The sequence below is a fragment of the Adiantum capillus-veneris genome, chromosome 28, assembly GCF_014529385.1.
Source record: "Adiantum capillus-veneris isolate H3 chromosome 28, ASM1452938v2, whole genome shotgun sequence".
NCBI classification, from domain to species: domain Eukaryota; kingdom Viridiplantae; phylum Streptophyta; class Polypodiopsida; order Polypodiales; family Pteridaceae; genus Adiantum; species Adiantum capillus-veneris.
Window position 1 is genome coordinate 72,956,389 of NC_140958.1, and position 16,125 is coordinate 72,972,513.

Here is a 16,125-nt window from a genome sequence, read left to right on the forward strand (position 1 = left end):
ATGTAACAAGCTGTCTCCAAGGATTCTTGTAAAGGAGGCGGAGCCCAAAGAGGAGAAGATGTCTAGCCAAGAAGTGGCTTCGTTGGCCCTCCTATGTCTTCAAGGGGAGCCTCCTTTGGAAGAAGTTGACCAAGACCTAGAAGGGGAGGATGTCGAAGGTGAGATCCCAAAGATGCTCTTGCACACCCTGCATCCAATTATAATGGACAGTCAAGAATTTCTCTTCCTTGATGACATTACCCACTCTCTTGAAATGCATCAGGACAAAGCCCTCTTTGTTCTTGCAATATATGATGGGGTTCGTGATACAGTAAAACCCACTCAGAAGGCCAAGTTTGAAGTGAACTACTCATGTGCTCCCCTCATCAACACGCTAGCCTTGCCAGAGGGACATAAGTCCATGGATTCCCTCATGGCGGCAACTCTACAAACCATTGATGAGGAGAAAGATTTCTACAAGAGTGTCTTGAGAGTAGCTTCACTCCCCACAAACATCTCATGTGCTCAAAGCACACTAATCTTGGCACAATTGACATAACCAATAAGAACCTTTGCAAGCAAGATGATGCAACACTAGTAAGTACTTCATTCTTCTCAATTCTCATTGTTGTTTCTTAGAATCATAATTTGACATTGTTTCCTTGCAGTCTTCTTTGGAGATGGATCGGTTTGCCCAACAGAAAAGTGGATCTCGCGAGCATGGAGGGTGACTCAAAGGACACTGCCTCATGGAATTATCTCCCAAGCTTCAATATAGGGATGATCCGACTAATCACAAATGAGTATACAGACTATGCATCAGTGAAGATGTACACGTGTAGAGTGCTAATCTTTGTTTTGGTCGAGTTTCCTATAGCCCTAAATGCCCACAAATGTATTCTTGTAAACAAAGAGGCAGCAATCCATAGTTTTGGTGAGAAAGGTGCCGAAAGCGTTTTAGGATATTGCGGCCTTTGCCTTGAGCAAGGAATAACAATCAAGGAAGATATTGTATCATGCATTAGTGAAAAAATAGCTTTAAGGAGCTTAGACCAAGATGTTTTCAATGATCTTGTAAAAAAAGGCTATCTTAGTCACATGCATTGCACGTCTCGATGTATCTTTGAAACTAATAAAATTATCAACTTGAGTGAAGTTTTGTCTTGATCCATGTGCATCACGAGAAATTTTACGTACTAACATGATGTTTTCTTACCCTCACAAACCCCACGAGCCGTATGAACCCCGTCCTCGCGCACTTAGCAAAATATCGAGCCATTCCGTGGCCATGTGTGCCACGGAGTGACTTTTGGCAGTTTGACAAAAGTTGGTGCCACGAAAACGGCTCGATACTCCACCAAGTTCACGACAACGGGGTTCATACGGCCCATGGGGCTTGGGAGGGGCACCACATGAGCAGTAATTGCCACTAGCCAGATTACCCGAATCTCGCGAGCGTATAAATATTTGTTCTAAGCAACTTGCGGATTCAATGTGCGTCACGAGAAATTTGCGTATTAACATGATGCTTTCTTGCCCATCCTGAGCCCCACGGGACCGTATGAACCCCGTTCCATACACATGGCCAAAAATCGAGCTGTTTTGTGGCTTCGTGTGCCATGAAGCAGGGGCACTGGGAGCATTGCAGCAAGTAGTGGAGGATATCACTGTATCCCTCTTTCAAGACACCATTTTGGCAATGGTCCATGCTTAGAGTGTGACTATTAATCCCTCGGATATAAGCTTAGTACTTCACCTAAATGGTGATGATTACTTTCGTAAAACCTAGATAGGAAAGCTGGTGTAGCTTCTCAAGCGGCATCTTTGCCAGGTTTATCATGTAGCTGTTAAAAAAATGAAATTATCATATCTATGTTTGGAAATTGCAATGTATTGTTTGAAATTTTAAGCTTGTGTTGGTTATGGATTTGAATGTGGTTACTTAGGTCAATTTCTCTAATTAATCCGCTTGCGGGGTCCGTGTGAGCAAAAAATAGAAATATGGGCTAACGTGGCCCATCCCGAGCCCCACGGGCCGTATGAGCCCTGTCATCATGCACCGGAATCAAACTGCCACAGACGCTCCGTGGCACACAGGGCCACGGAACGGCTAGATTTTCTGCCATGTGCATGTCGACGGGGTTCATATGGCCCATGGGGCTCGGGATGGGCACCACATGAGCTATATTTTCTACCTGTCAAATAACACGGATCCCACGAGCGTAAAAACATTTGTTCTGAGCACCTTGCAGATTTAATGTGCGTCACGAGAAATTTGCATACTAACATAATGTTTTGTTGCCCATCCCAAGCCGCACGTGCCATATGAACCCCGTCTCCATGCACACGACGGAATATCAAGCAGTTCCCTGGCCGCATGTGCCAACAATTTGAATTGGGTGCACGATGACGGGGTTCATACAGCCCATGGGGCTCGGGATGGGCCACGTTAGCCCATATTTCTATTTTCTAGCTCACACGTACCCCACGAGCGGATTGATTAGAGCAATTGACCTAAGTAACCACATTCAAATCCATAACCAACACAAGCTTAAAATTTCAAACAATAGATTGCAATTGCCAAACATAGATATGATAATTTCATTTTAAAAATAGTTACGTGATAAAGCTGGCAAAGATGCCACTTGAGAAGTTATACCGGCTTTCCTATCTAGGTTTTACAAAAGCAATCACCACGTAAGCAAAGTGCTAAGCTTATATCCGAGGGCTTAATAATCACACGCTTAGCATGGGCTATTGCCAAAACGGTGTCTTGAAAGAGGGATACAATGATATCCTCCATTGCTTGCTGCAATGCACCTAGTGCCGCTGCTTCCACCCTTGTTACACTCTCTAAGTACTCATACATAATCTCTTTCACGAGCCGGGCCTTAGGGATGATAAGATGTGTACTCTTTCTGGTACTTGTGGATTGTGCACATGTGCCAGGTCTCCAATGACGCTTCTTCTTGAGAGGTGGTGGTGGTGGTGGTGGTGGAGGCTCGGCAGTGCGAGACTAAGGGGCATTATCGTTGCGATACTTCTTGCACCTCTCATCACACTGGTTGGACTCCTTGACAGTTTGTGGAGGATTCTTTCTCTTCTTCACCCGTCTTCCCTCTTGGTGCATGACTATTTTCACCCATTTCTTTAGCTAGGGCTTGTTTGGCCTTCTTTGGACTCTTCTGGGGTGGCTTCTTGGGGCTCTTTTGTGTGGCCTTCTTGGCCCTTTCCTCTTTTTTGCTTCTTCTCTCTCCCTTGCAAGGCGGCTTTCCTCTTCCATCCTTGCCCTCTGTTGTTCTTCTTTTATCCTCCTCGTGTCGCCCAAGGACTTCTCATAGATTTCTTGAATCGTGCTATTACAAACCTTCTCTATGAGATCGACCACTTGCGCATCCGAGAGTAATTGTGAATTTGTGTTAGGTCTCTGGTCCTGACATCTCTTGTACTTTGTACTGACCTCTATGCTCAAGACCTCAACAATCTTGTCGTGTGGGTATCGTCGCTCTTGGAGCATCTTGTAGGTCCTCTTTGCTTCTGCAATCAGATACTTCTCTTCCTCTTTGTACAACTCTTGCATTCTTGCCCTCTGCATATCTTCTTGAGCCTGATCAAAGTTTGCTTGCTCTTGGCGCTCGCTCTCGGCCCGCAAGTCTGCCTCTTTGTTCAGCTGTTGTATCTGCTCGATGTTTGCGCATGTGGGGTGGACCGAGAGTATCAATGAACTGCTAAAGTCTAATGTTGTCCAAGTTCTTCGAGGCATTGTTGGTTTCTTGATTATTTGTTTCCTGGTTGTTGGTTTCTTCATTGTTGGTTTCCATCGGCGGGAGGTGAGAGTAGGGAGGAGAGAGAGAGAGAGAGAGAGAGAGAGAGAGAGAGAGAGAGAGAGAGAGAGAGAGAGAACTCACAACTAATAAAGATTCTAAAAACTCAATTTGATATTTATAGGACCCAACTTTTTAAGAGATTACAATTTATCATTAATTTGCTCCAAAAAGGGAAAATTACAATTGTTACTGAGTGAGAAGCCACAAGCACCCTACTCTTTGTTTCTTCATTGTTGGTTTCCATCGGCGGGAGGTGAGAGTAGGGAGGAGAGAGAGAGAGAGAGAGAGAGAGAGAGAGAGAGAGAGAGAGAGAGAGAGAGAGAGAGAGAGAGAGAGAGAGAGAGAGAACTCACAACTAATAAAGATTCTAAAAACTCAATTTGATATTTATAGGACCCAACTTTTTAAGAGATTACAATTTATCATTAATTTGCTCCAAAAAGGGAAAATTACAATTGTTACTGAGTGAGAAGCCACAAGCACCCTACTCTTTGCCGATTTCTCCTCTACGCCGATGCTCTCTCGTGTGCATTCGACCCATGGTATCCTTGCATTCGTCGGACACTCACGGCTTTCACAATATGGCACCTAAGAGACAAGTTTCCCCATGCCCTTTGCTTCTTCCTACTGGTTAGTGCACGGTAGAACCAATTGAACATCTCGTGAAATGCGTTGCTGCGGATCTTGCTACCACCATGGTGACTGCTCTTAAAATAGGAAACCTTTGCCTCATAGGGTGACCTTTCCATCCCTTGATTGCTCCAAAGTGCAAGGGATACATACTCATCAAGAAAGTATGGACCGTGGATGAACAAGATATGCATCTAATGTGTGATGCGGGTTTCACCCCATGCATCGACTATTGACTCTGTGAATTTATTAATAGACATATTGAATGATTGTATCTCATCTTCACTAAGGTGCGGCCGCTCAAGGAGCCTCATCATCTTATTGCATGCCACACGCTCTTTTGAGTCCTAGTGCTGCCTCGTTGCCAAGGTAGGTTGTTATGTGACACACTTGCTTCCATATCTGAAAAGGAGTATGGCTTTGAGCCTCACCATAGTTTGAAAGCAAGTGTCTTGCCTTTGTCCCACCCATATCTTATTAGGGTTATCCTGTGTGGTTGCTAGCTTTTTGCGGTCCTTTACTGCACCGGAGTAAAGCCCCACCAATGACAAAGTCATTCCAAGCGCACGAATGCACTCCTCTTGTTGTGCCTCTAGATCCATGTTCCATGAATAATTTATGTGGAGCATTAGCAACTTGTCCAGAATTCTAAGTCTGAAATGCAAGGAACACACCTGCACTTGATTAAGGGGAATTGAAAGATGGTGGCTTGCTTTGGTCGCAAGTCATGATGTCATTGAACCACACGTGCCTCCCACTTGCCTTTTGATTATCGTTCGGGTGCTTAGTCCCTGCTTGCTTGTGAACTTTTGATCTTGTGACCCATGTGCCCTTCTCAATGCATCCTTAGGCATCTTTGCATGGTAACAGGAAATGCATGGAAATAAAATATTTGCACAACCCTTAGTGTCCAACATGCATTTTAGGGTCTTCAAGTCGCCACTCTATTTCAAAGTTGCCAATGCCAGGGACATCGAGGAGTTCCCGATTGCATTGTCGATATATTGCCTCTTGAATACTTGAATAATTGAAATACCACCTCAAACTTTCATGGTCCTTGTGTGGAAGTCCCTATGCCGCTTGCCACCATATGTTCTTCTTTGATTGCACCCCATAAAAATCTTGCTTTTTGCCGCCTCTTGCCAAGCAACTCGGCCGCCTCTTCACATTCTAACCCCTTTCCCACCAGTGCCCTACTCATTACTATGAGGCTTGTGCGCTCCACCCTCTAGCCTTTGACAACCTAACATTCATCTAATTTCAACACAAATATAGCTTTTTCACATGTCTCCTCTATTGTGATATCATAATATTGGATCATAGCTCGTTGTAGGGCTTCTAATTCAATGTAAATGTTGTTGAACCTGTTGTAAACAAAACTCTTTGAGGACATTGGCATGTTGCCATCCACCCACTCGTACCTGCCTAGCAGGGTTGAAACATTGTTGTTTGCGGTTTTCTTGCCATAGCCATACTGTATGGGGTTGGTAACATTGATCAATCCATTTCCTTGCTGCATAGAGATGCCCTGTTATGCATGTATATAATGCTTTGTACCCTTATCACTGATCTCGACTGAGTCGCACACTATAAGCATGTCGCAAGGGAAATAATATTATGAATCTCCTTCAGTAGCAGTTTCTGAAGGGATTGTCACAATGTGGCATGTGCGGGATTAGAGATCATATTCGGAATGTCTTTCTCATCAACCACGTGCCGAAGTATGGACGCCTTGAACAACTCCTAGGTACTAATGCAACCTAGAAATGCTTTCACACATTCTCTGCAAAAAGTAAATAGAAAAGGAGTCAATTACTAAATTCTAGTAACAAATTACTCTCTTACAACCTGCAACTACCTTGTTTGGCGCACTTCTCTTATGAGCGCCTCCAAGTTTAACAAGGAGCCCCATAGCCCTGCGCTTTCGATGTCTCTTTTTGAATCCCATAGGAAGGTGAGTAAAGTGGTCGACGCACCGTCTCAGATTTCGAGTGGAATGCCGAAGACACATGTAATTTTCTACAACCCGATCGATGCTTTATTTATCATTGTCGAGCTTCACCTTCTGATCTAAAAGTTGCTTCCTTAATTTTTCTATTTGCACCATGAAGTTCTCCTTTGCAGTCAAGGCTGATGCTCGAAGTTGTTCCTTTTTAGCTAAGCTTGCAACTTGCAGCATGTCTAGTTTTGTTTGAATTTGATTACGTGTCGAGAGCTCTTGCAAGTACAAAGTGTAAAGCCTCTGGCAATAGCCTAACGATCCGTGGTAGTCGTCACCCAAAAAGAGTAAGAGCTGCGTGATGTTGCAAAATGGTGGAGATGCACCTGTCTAAGGATCAAGGGGGTAAATTGCTCCATCCATCCAAAGGTCAATGGCTTTCCTCCCTTGCAATCTTAGCATGTCCATTGGAATAGACCCACTATCTCGATTGCTTCGCAAAGTTGAATACTCATGCTCCAAATGGATATGTAATCTGAACTTCGAAGGCTTGTTGGTGATGTCTCGTATAGACATTGTAACTGGAGATGGAGATGGAGGTGCAGGTGCAACTGGAGATGGAGGTAGAGGTGGAGCTGAAGATGGAGGTGGAGATGCCAATGGAGATGGAGATGAAGCTTGCAAGGATGTGTAGGTCTGCAGCAATGCACAATAGAAAGAGAAAGAGCTATGGTGAGATATTACAAGAGAGAGAGAGGGTGGAGAGAGTGAGGGAGGTATAGGAGATTCAAAAATGCAGGCTATGGCTTCTAGAGAGGAAAAAAGAAGCCTTAACCCAAGCATAACCCTCCAAACTCGTTTTAGAGAGAGGGTGTAGAGAGAGAAAGGCATTTTCAACACCTCCAAAAGGGGGGGGAGGGAAATGTGACAAAAATCTTCAAATTCAAAAGTGGGGGAGTGGTATGTGGGGCTGCACTAACACCAAAAAAATTGAGAGGATCTGGTGACTAGATATGATTGAGACCTATTTTCTTTTTAAAAGAAATACAAATATGTATTTTCAGATCTATGCCATTACCTTGGTCAAACCTTCATTAGCATTTTAAGCACTTCACTAAGCGTCCAATTTAAAGGGCCCAAGAAGATCCCAAACAAGTCCTAATGAATACGCCTAGTTTTTTTCTTCCAGACTTCGTATCTTCTTGATTATGAGATCAATGGCAGCATTTTGCATAAGAATGTCTCTTATGTCTCGTTGCTTCTCCAACAAGCAATAGTAGTACACTTTCTAACATCATCTAATAATCTCATCATCTGCTGCTTTTGGGCAATACTCATCATCCAAAGATTAATCCTCAACCGCTTTGCCTCTTGCACCATGAAGCTAATATTCAACAAGTATGGATAACACAACACCAAATACAAAAAATGAAACAATAAAAAAATTCACCCACTATCTTGGATGGGGATTGCTAGCCCTCAAAACCCTATTTGCATAAGGATCACTCACCCCAACAAGAGTAACTCCTCCAATCATCTAGGTTGAAGGTAGTCGTATACAAAGCAAGCATAACACCCATCATTGTTGACCATGAGTCTAACATCTTGCCTTCAAACCTACTATACTATCAGGCTGCCTTTCCCCCTAAACCCTAAATACTTTTGGAGATCGAACTCTTGTATGGAACTCTTCGGATGCAAATTGTTCCCTATAGACTCCACAAATCTTTGCAAATAAGATCACTAAAATTGAAAGGAACCATGCATGTATCTTCATAGAAGGCAAGAAAGGCTTGCGTGTCATTGCTAGGGATAATACTCATTGAGAACTAAGACTGGGAAGGTGTGTGTTGGGGACTAGGAAGACCCAAATGCTATTCATGGATCTAGTAATAGTTGATGTTGTTCAAGTATAGTTCCAAAAAGGGACATAACTTTCACTCCGAATCCAAGTGAAATTTGCAAAGTGTTTTCACAAAAATATTTGTTTGGAGAAAGCTCAATGCGCATTTCAATAGGACAATCAACTAGGATTTAAACATTCCTTGTGTTGTATAGATAGAGGCCGGGTAGTGTTTGGTGAATTTCTTTTTCCCAAACATACATCAATCCCTTTAGTGCAATTCTCAATATTCTATTTTCACACTATTTTATGCCAATTTTTTTTTTCCTTTTCCCTGTGGTCTCAATTGGCTAGGGTAAAGGGGCCATAGTAAATACACTTAAGCGAGCTACGGGCGGCTTTTTCCTGCGCTGCATATTTTTGAAATCTCTTTGCCTCAGGTTATAGCGCACACGATGGACTACCTGCAACATAGGCGCCAAGCGAAGCAATGGAGGCTTTCGAGCAGGCTGAGGTAACGAAACAAATCCCGTTGTACAAAAACGGGGTCAAAATTTCAGGCGCCCCGCAACAGGATTGGAACGCTCCTCCTCCGTCACATCACAGTAGCCCTTTTCTTTGCCTTTACTATCCTTTGAGATCCGGATAAGAAGAACACCTGGTGCAGAGAGTATGCCTTTCTGGTCCCAAAGAGAACCAGAGAGAGAAAGAGAGCGTACAGAAATGCAATTTTGCAGTTCTGATCTATCCCATGGTCGGGCTATTGTGATAATGGGAGTTTCTGGCAGTGGCAAATCGTAAGATTGTAAATACACTGTCTGTGTGTGTGAAGCTTATGAATACCGACAGTTAATCAACCAGTTAATGTTGATTAACGTATGTTTTAGGACCATTGGAAAGTCGCTAGCAGAATCAATTGGCTGTTCTTTCCTTGATGCTGATGATTTCCATTCTGAAGAGAGTAAAGGTTGGTCATCCGATTCTCTTTTTTGTTTTGCAAGTCTTACATATCAGTTTTCCTTGGGTAGGTTTTTTTGTCTCGCGATACAATTAACATTACAATCACATATTTGTGGTGGTGTGTTAGAAATTTACTGTTGAATATGGTTGTGTGTGAGAGAGAGAGAGAGAGAGAGAGAGAGAGAGCTTTATCAATGTCTTCTAGGGGATGAAGTAGGCCTATGAGATGGAACAATGTACATGTGTGTCCTCTGGATATCCAAGAAAAAGATAAAGTGCTGAAAATGAACATGATACACAAGAAAATAAATGGGCACGTATACATGTGTACGAGAGATGTTGGGGAGCTCTAATCTAAATGCTTGCTAGCTCCAACTGGGGGTGTAAGGTGTAGCTTAGTAGCAAGGTGTGAGAAGAACCTCTCTACCTCCCTTTGCCCCGTCCGCTCATGTCGTTGTGGAATCTCGCGGATGGCCCTGTGTGTGTGTGTGAGAGAGAGAGAGAGAGAGAGAGAGAGAGAGAGAGAGATTTCTTTTTGTTATGTTGCAGAGAAGATGAAGCAAGGGATTCCATTGATAGATTTTGATCGATTGCCATGGCTTGAGACTCTTCGGGACACTTTGATTGATTATATCTTGCGGGAAAAAACAGTGGTCCTCGCTTGTTCTGCCTTGAAGCCATCATACAGGGAGCTTTTAAGGACAGCTGATTTTGAAAGGATGCTTGAAACACAATGTGAAGATGAAGAAAATCGAGAAGAAACAAGCTGGATAAGCGATAGTTTGAAGTCATTCTCTAGAAAGTCTAAAGAGTTGTATGGCAATCAACAGATTAAAGGCAACCGCGAATCACACAGTCCATCGCATCGAGTGACTTTTCTTTTATTGAACGGACCGATAGAGCTCTTTGCTTCACGAGTTAAAGAGAGGTTCCAACAAGGGATCCACTTCATGCCTCCGGCTTTGTTATTGTCACAGGTAGATTCTTTAGCAATCAGCGAAAAGGAGGACGATGTTATACTCTTGGATGCAAGATTAAGCCCCGAAGAAGTTGTGCATTATGCAAAAGAGTTGGTTTGTAAAAATGCGTAGAGCAAGTTCTCAAAATGATTCGGTGTTGTTTAGTTGAGTACCTTTTAGAGCTTTCATGTTGGTTTTTGATTATTGAGCTCTAAGGGGTAATGCTTCGATGTGGATGATTTAGATAGATTGCTTAAACTTTGTAAGTTTATTCCAATCAAGTCCACTATTAACCAGGTTGGTTGTTAAAATCTATGCCAATTATGTATATTACCCCACAAATTTGTGAGTCATGGTGAACCCACGTTTACCAATTATTTCTAGAGGATTGTATGTAAATAGTGGGGAGCACAAATCAATATCTTACTGCCAATCATGTAGAGATAGATAAGTAGCTTGCAAGTTTTATTCAAGTGCCAGAGGATATGCTAAGAGTGTACATTAGCAAGAAGCAATCCATCTGGAAATGTTACCTCTTTAGTTTGGAGTTTGCTTATCATGATGCAAAGCATGTTACCACTAGGTTTAGTCCCTTTACGCTTATGAAAGGCTTTCAACCTCTATAATGCACTAGAGAGAGGAGAGAGTGATCATTACGTCATATGTTACATGTCACAACCAAGAATAAGAAGTGCGAAGTGTATTCTCTTATAACAACATAGGGCAAAGAAATGTAGTAAGCTGCACAAGAACATGGGTTAGTAGGTGGGACCAGTTGTATTGTTTACATACAAAGCTTTTTGAACAGTTTTGTGTGTACCGTATATAACCATATCTATCAATAAGAGACTTTATTGTTGGGTGGCTTTTGATCGGAGTGTCTTGAGAGGTCAATGTTTTTTTAAGGTCACAATCCCTCTCTCTCTCTCTCTCTCTCTGTGTGTTATGCCATTTCTCTCTTGAATAATAGGTCTTGAGTTCAACTCCTTAAGGTCTCTTGGGATAGTTTCTTATGGCGTTAAAACTCTCTTCTTCTTGGGTGTGCGTGTGCGCTAATAAAAAAAGGAAAATGGTATAACTTTTCTATCACCCAAGTGTGGTAGATTGGTTATGCCATTTCCCTCTTGAATAACAGGTCTTGAGTTCAACTCCTCGTCGGCCAGATCTTTAAGGTCTCTTGGGATAGTTTCCTACGACGTTAAAACTCTCTTCTTCCCCGGGGGGTGTGTGTCTGCGCATGCTAATAAAAAGAGGAAAATGGTTTAACCTTTTTATCAACTAAGTGTGGTAGATTGGTTATGCCATTTCCCTCTTGAATAACAGGTCTTCAGTTCAACTCCTCGTCGGCTAGATCTTTAAGGTCTCTTGGGATAGTTTCCTACGATGTTATAACTCTCTTCTTCTTCTCTCTCTCTCTCTCTCTCTATATATATATATATATATATATATATATATATATATATATATATATATATATGTATGCCTCATCTCCTTCAAGCACATCTAGCCGTGCATTGCCTTCTAAGCATCTTAATCAATCTCTTTGCCAAACAATTTAGGATCTTAGTATTTAATCTTATGCTCTTTAACAAGAATAAGAGAAACAATTTTCCTTATACGAGTTAATGCTTGCTTCTTACAAACATTTTAACCTTTCAACTTAAACTTCAATGATAATGGCACACAAATCTAGAAACTTTATATCTCAATTGCAACCAAATAGATACAAAACCAATTACGTTTTTGGGGTGGAGAAATATTAATGACGTAGGTATTTGGCTTTTTTCCTTACCACAACTTAGGCATGAAGGTTACACATTAGGATCACAAATCTGCCTTGATTTATGCAATTAAACAAAAGTTATGCCATCGATTTTTCTACCAATTTCAAAGTTATCAGCATATGCACGTGTGTTGGATATATGCACCATAGTTACCGGGGAACGCATTCCCTAGGCCCCGGAACGTCGTTCCCTCCTTCCCTACCAGGCCGGAATGTCCCGAAATGTTTTGCCGTTCCGGGTGACCACCTGATACCGGAACGGCCAACTCTAAAAAATGGAGAGAAATGGGTAGTTTTTTGCAAATTTGTAGTGAACATTAGGTGTTTTTTTTAGTGTTCAAGGACTTAAAATCCACCCCCTCACACCCATTCCCTTCTCAAGCAAATCCACATGCCCTCAAGGTCTAAGGCTTAAGCCTTAAGCTCTCTCTCTCTCTCTCTCTCTCTCTCTCTCAAGCTCTCTCCCTCTCAAGTCTCTTCCTCTCCCTCTCGTATTATCCACGGCCTAGGGTCTTCAAATCGAGTTTTTTGTGAGTATTAGAGTCAAAGGACTCTACTACTACTTGTATTCAAATATTAAATATGTAGAGCTAAAAATTGCATTATTTGGGTGTTTTTAAAGCCTCCCGTTCTGCGCCGTTCCCGTTTTGGACCCTTGGCCGTTCCCCCGTTCTGCGGGGGTCCATGTCGCCGTTCCCGTTCTGTGTTCTGGGTAACTATGATATGCACGCAGTGTGGGGCATGTACATCACATAAGGAGCCATTTGCTTGACAATTAGGGTGATATATATAGCATGGGTATGCAAGGGAGGGGGTGATATATATAGCATGGGTATAGTATGCTCGTGTAGACTGTGCCTGCTACCAAGTCAAAAGTTTATGTACTGACTTTATGCTCTAAAATCCTAGTTGTAGTTATTCACAAGCTACCTCTTGCATAACAAGCACCATTTTGCAAGTGACGCACATGATGGGAGGAATATTCGACATCACTAGAGATATATATCCAAAGTTGCTGCAATGCATCTAGTTTTTTTCTTCAAGACTTTGTATCTTCTTAATTACGAGATCAATGGCAGCATTTACAGATGAAAAAGATCCATGAAAGCTCTTCTTGGAAGAGAATGTTTCCAAGTCCCTAACCATTTGCATAAGAATGGCTCCCATGTCCCGTTGCTTATCCAACAAGCAGTTGCAGTACACTTTTGAATAGCGTCTACTATTCTCATCATTTGCTGGTTTTGGGCAATACTCATCACCCAGCCATTGATGAAGATAATCCTTAACCACTCTGCCTCCTGCACCATGAAGTTGACATTCAACAAGTATGGATAACACGACACCAAAAAGAAAAGCTAAAAACAATAAGAAAATTTTCCTGAAGAGTTACCCGATTGATGGATGCACTTGAGATAGCAAGAGGTCGTTGAAACTTGATTCTCCTCTCAAGACGGTAAGGAAGGTGAAAGAAAACTGAGTGCAGAAAAGCAGACAGTGTACTCGCAGAATTAGCTTGAGAAAGCTTTGGAAAAGAAGACAAACTGATCGATGAAAAGCAAAAGAAATGAGTGGATTTCCCTGGTTATTTTGACTGGAAGTTGACTTTTGAGGTGGTAAGCAGATCCAAGAAGTGTATTGCTTTGAGGATGACCTGGATCTTTCTTCGTCTTCAGAGAGTTCCAATAGTTCATCGTTCTCTAGTTCCAGAGAGGGTGAGAAAAGGCGAACAAAGGGGAGAAAAAACCAAGAAAAGCAGATTTTTGAAAGTCTAGAAGGCACAAGGAGCCATCTAGAATTTTAGAGGAGTAGAGCTTGTCCTCGTTTGACAGTGAGAAAAAGAACAAGAAGACAAAGGAGTTCAAGGATGGGGTCAAGTTTAACACGTTTTCAGGCTATCAGGATACCCATTGAGCCCTTGAATTTATACATCACGTTGATGAGGGCTTGTCACGTGGCAGGGATTACCCCATATGCGAGGGCCGGGCAGCGGAGACCGTGCTTTATATGTTGGGCCGTGTCCACTGTAGAGAGCATTAGTAGAGGGAGGGACTCTTCTCATGTGTGGGCTATTATGACCTTGTGCGGGCTGTTGTCTGGAGTTGTTGCGGCGGCGGCGCCACAGTGGTGATGTTGGTGGTTTTTGAGCAGCCAATGCCGTCCGACGGCACGACGTTGATGCTGATGTGGCAATTGGGCGGGCTCTCCCAAAGGCCCCTATCTTTTTATTGAGGGCACGATTGACGTGGTGCTTGGGGACTAGTAGTGCAGCGCTATGGCTCATATAAGCAGTGTGCTTGGGGACTAGTAGTGCAACGCTATGGCTCATATAAGGTATAAGGGGTATGAGCCTCCCGAAAACGGCCACGGGAGGGGACCCCCCACCTAGACACGCTAGCCTCACTCCACGCACTCGTGCACCGTGGGGGTTCAACGCAAGGTTCCCCAGGGCACGCTATGACCCTCCGTGAGTGCGGCGGAGCCTGAGGCTACGTGGGGCTAGGGACCCGGAACGCAAGACCCGCGAAACGCAAACGGCCGTCGACCCATGGAACGCAACCTCGACCCGAGCCGGTCCCGTCCGAGCCGGGCCCTCTTGAGCCGGTGCCGTCCGCGCCAGGACCCCTTGAAGAAGCAACTCGACCCGAGCCGGTCCCGTCCGAGCCGGGCCCTCCTGAGCCGGTGCCGTCCGCGCCAGGACCCCTTGAAGCAACACCCCGACCTGAGCCGGTCCCGTCCGAGCCAGGCCCTTGAAGACAAAACACCCCTCCGCCCGAGCCGGTCCCGTCCGAGCCGGGCCCCTTTGAAAGCGAACGCGCCCACCACGCACCTCAACCCGACACGCCCAGATTCTGGGGCGTCACACTTGGTATCAGAGCTCCAGGTTCCGTCCAGAGCTCCAGGCAAAGAGCTGCAGACCCTCGTGCCCGACGTGCACGTTCCTCACGACGGCCCCAACCCAACCTCCCGGGTCGGGTCGTCAAAATTCGGTGAAAGAGCTCCAGGAAAAGCAACCCACGTCCTCCATCCCCGTGACGCGTCCAAACCCCGGGCCGTCACCCGTGACCCGCGCCGGCCCCGATCCGAGCCGGGCACCTCCACATGACAAAAAGGAAAGATGCGAGCCAGACAGGGCTCTTTATATAAAAAACAGGAACAACCAAAAACGCGACGGACCAACCCAACTGTGTTCGTCGCGCCCCGGCCACGTTTTGTGGCCCATGCTGAGCTGAAGACCCATTCAAGTCTACAAAGAGACCACAGGGCCCCGAGCTTGCCCTCCAAATGACGTCCAAACAGGGACCAACTTCGCAAGTGCTGCATTGCGACGGACTTTCCTTCACATTCGGCTTTCAAGAAGCCTCCGCGCGGACCAACGCAGCAGGTGGCTCCGCGCACATCGGGTTACCTATTCGGGGAATGCTCAAGTATGGGGAATTCTACTTGGGTGTTCAAAGCATACTTTTTCAGCCTTCTGCCAAAAACCCAAAAATACACACACACACTCATTCTCAAAAGTACAAAAACAAAGCATGCCTACCTACTTGCATTTGGGAACAGTTTTGCTCACTTTGTACTTATATGCACCCCTTAGTCCCTTGGCCTCATGCATAGCCAAGCTCTCTTTGCCCACGTTCGACGAGGACGTCGAACTCTCTTCAACCGGGGGTGTATATAAGGGGTATGAGCCTCCCGAAAACGGCCACGGGAGGGGACCCCCCACCTAGACACGCTAGCCTCACTCCACGCACTCGTGCACCGTGGGGGTTCAACGCAAGGTTCCCCAGGGCACGCTATGACCCTCTGTGAGTGCGGCGGAGCCTGAGGCTACGTGGGGCTAGGGACCCGGAACGCAAGACCCGCGAAACGCAAACGGCCGTCGACCCATGGAACGCAACCTCGACCCGAGCTGGTCCCGTCCGAGCCGGGCCCTCCTGAGCCGGTGCTGTCCGCGCCAGGACCCCTTGAAGAAGCAACTCGACCCGAGCTGGTCCCGTCCGAGCCGGGCCCTCCTGAGCCGGTGCCGTCCGCGCCAGGACCCCTTGAAGCAACACCCCGACCTGAGCCGGTCCCGTCCGAGCCAGGCCCTTGAAGACAAAACACCCCTCCGCCCGAGCCGGTCCCGTCCGAGCCGGGCCCCTTTGAAAGCGAACGCGCCCACCACGCACCTCAACCTGACGCGCCCAGATTATGGGGCGTCACATAAG

General features: G+C 44.9%; 1 protein-coding gene and 1 pseudogene across 1 annotated transcript; both read left to right on the forward strand.

Moving 5' to 3' along the window:
- The first annotated feature begins 253 nt into the window (after positions 1-253).
- LOC147420677 (uncharacterized) lies at positions 254-829 on the forward strand (annotated as a pseudogene).
- A 7,769-nt stretch (positions 830-8,598) lies between these two features.
- LOC147420678 (gluconokinase-like) lies at positions 8,599-10,448 on the forward strand. Its single transcript, XM_086504287.1, has 3 exons — positions 8,599-9,015; positions 9,106-9,185; positions 9,728-10,448. The coding sequence occupies exons 1-3, from the start codon at positions 8,891-8,893 to the stop codon at positions 10,267-10,269; spliced, it is 747 nt and encodes a 248-aa protein (XP_086360413.1). The 5' UTR covers positions 8,599-8,890; the 3' UTR covers positions 10,270-10,448.
- Positions 10,449-16,125: the final 5,677 nt, after the last annotated feature.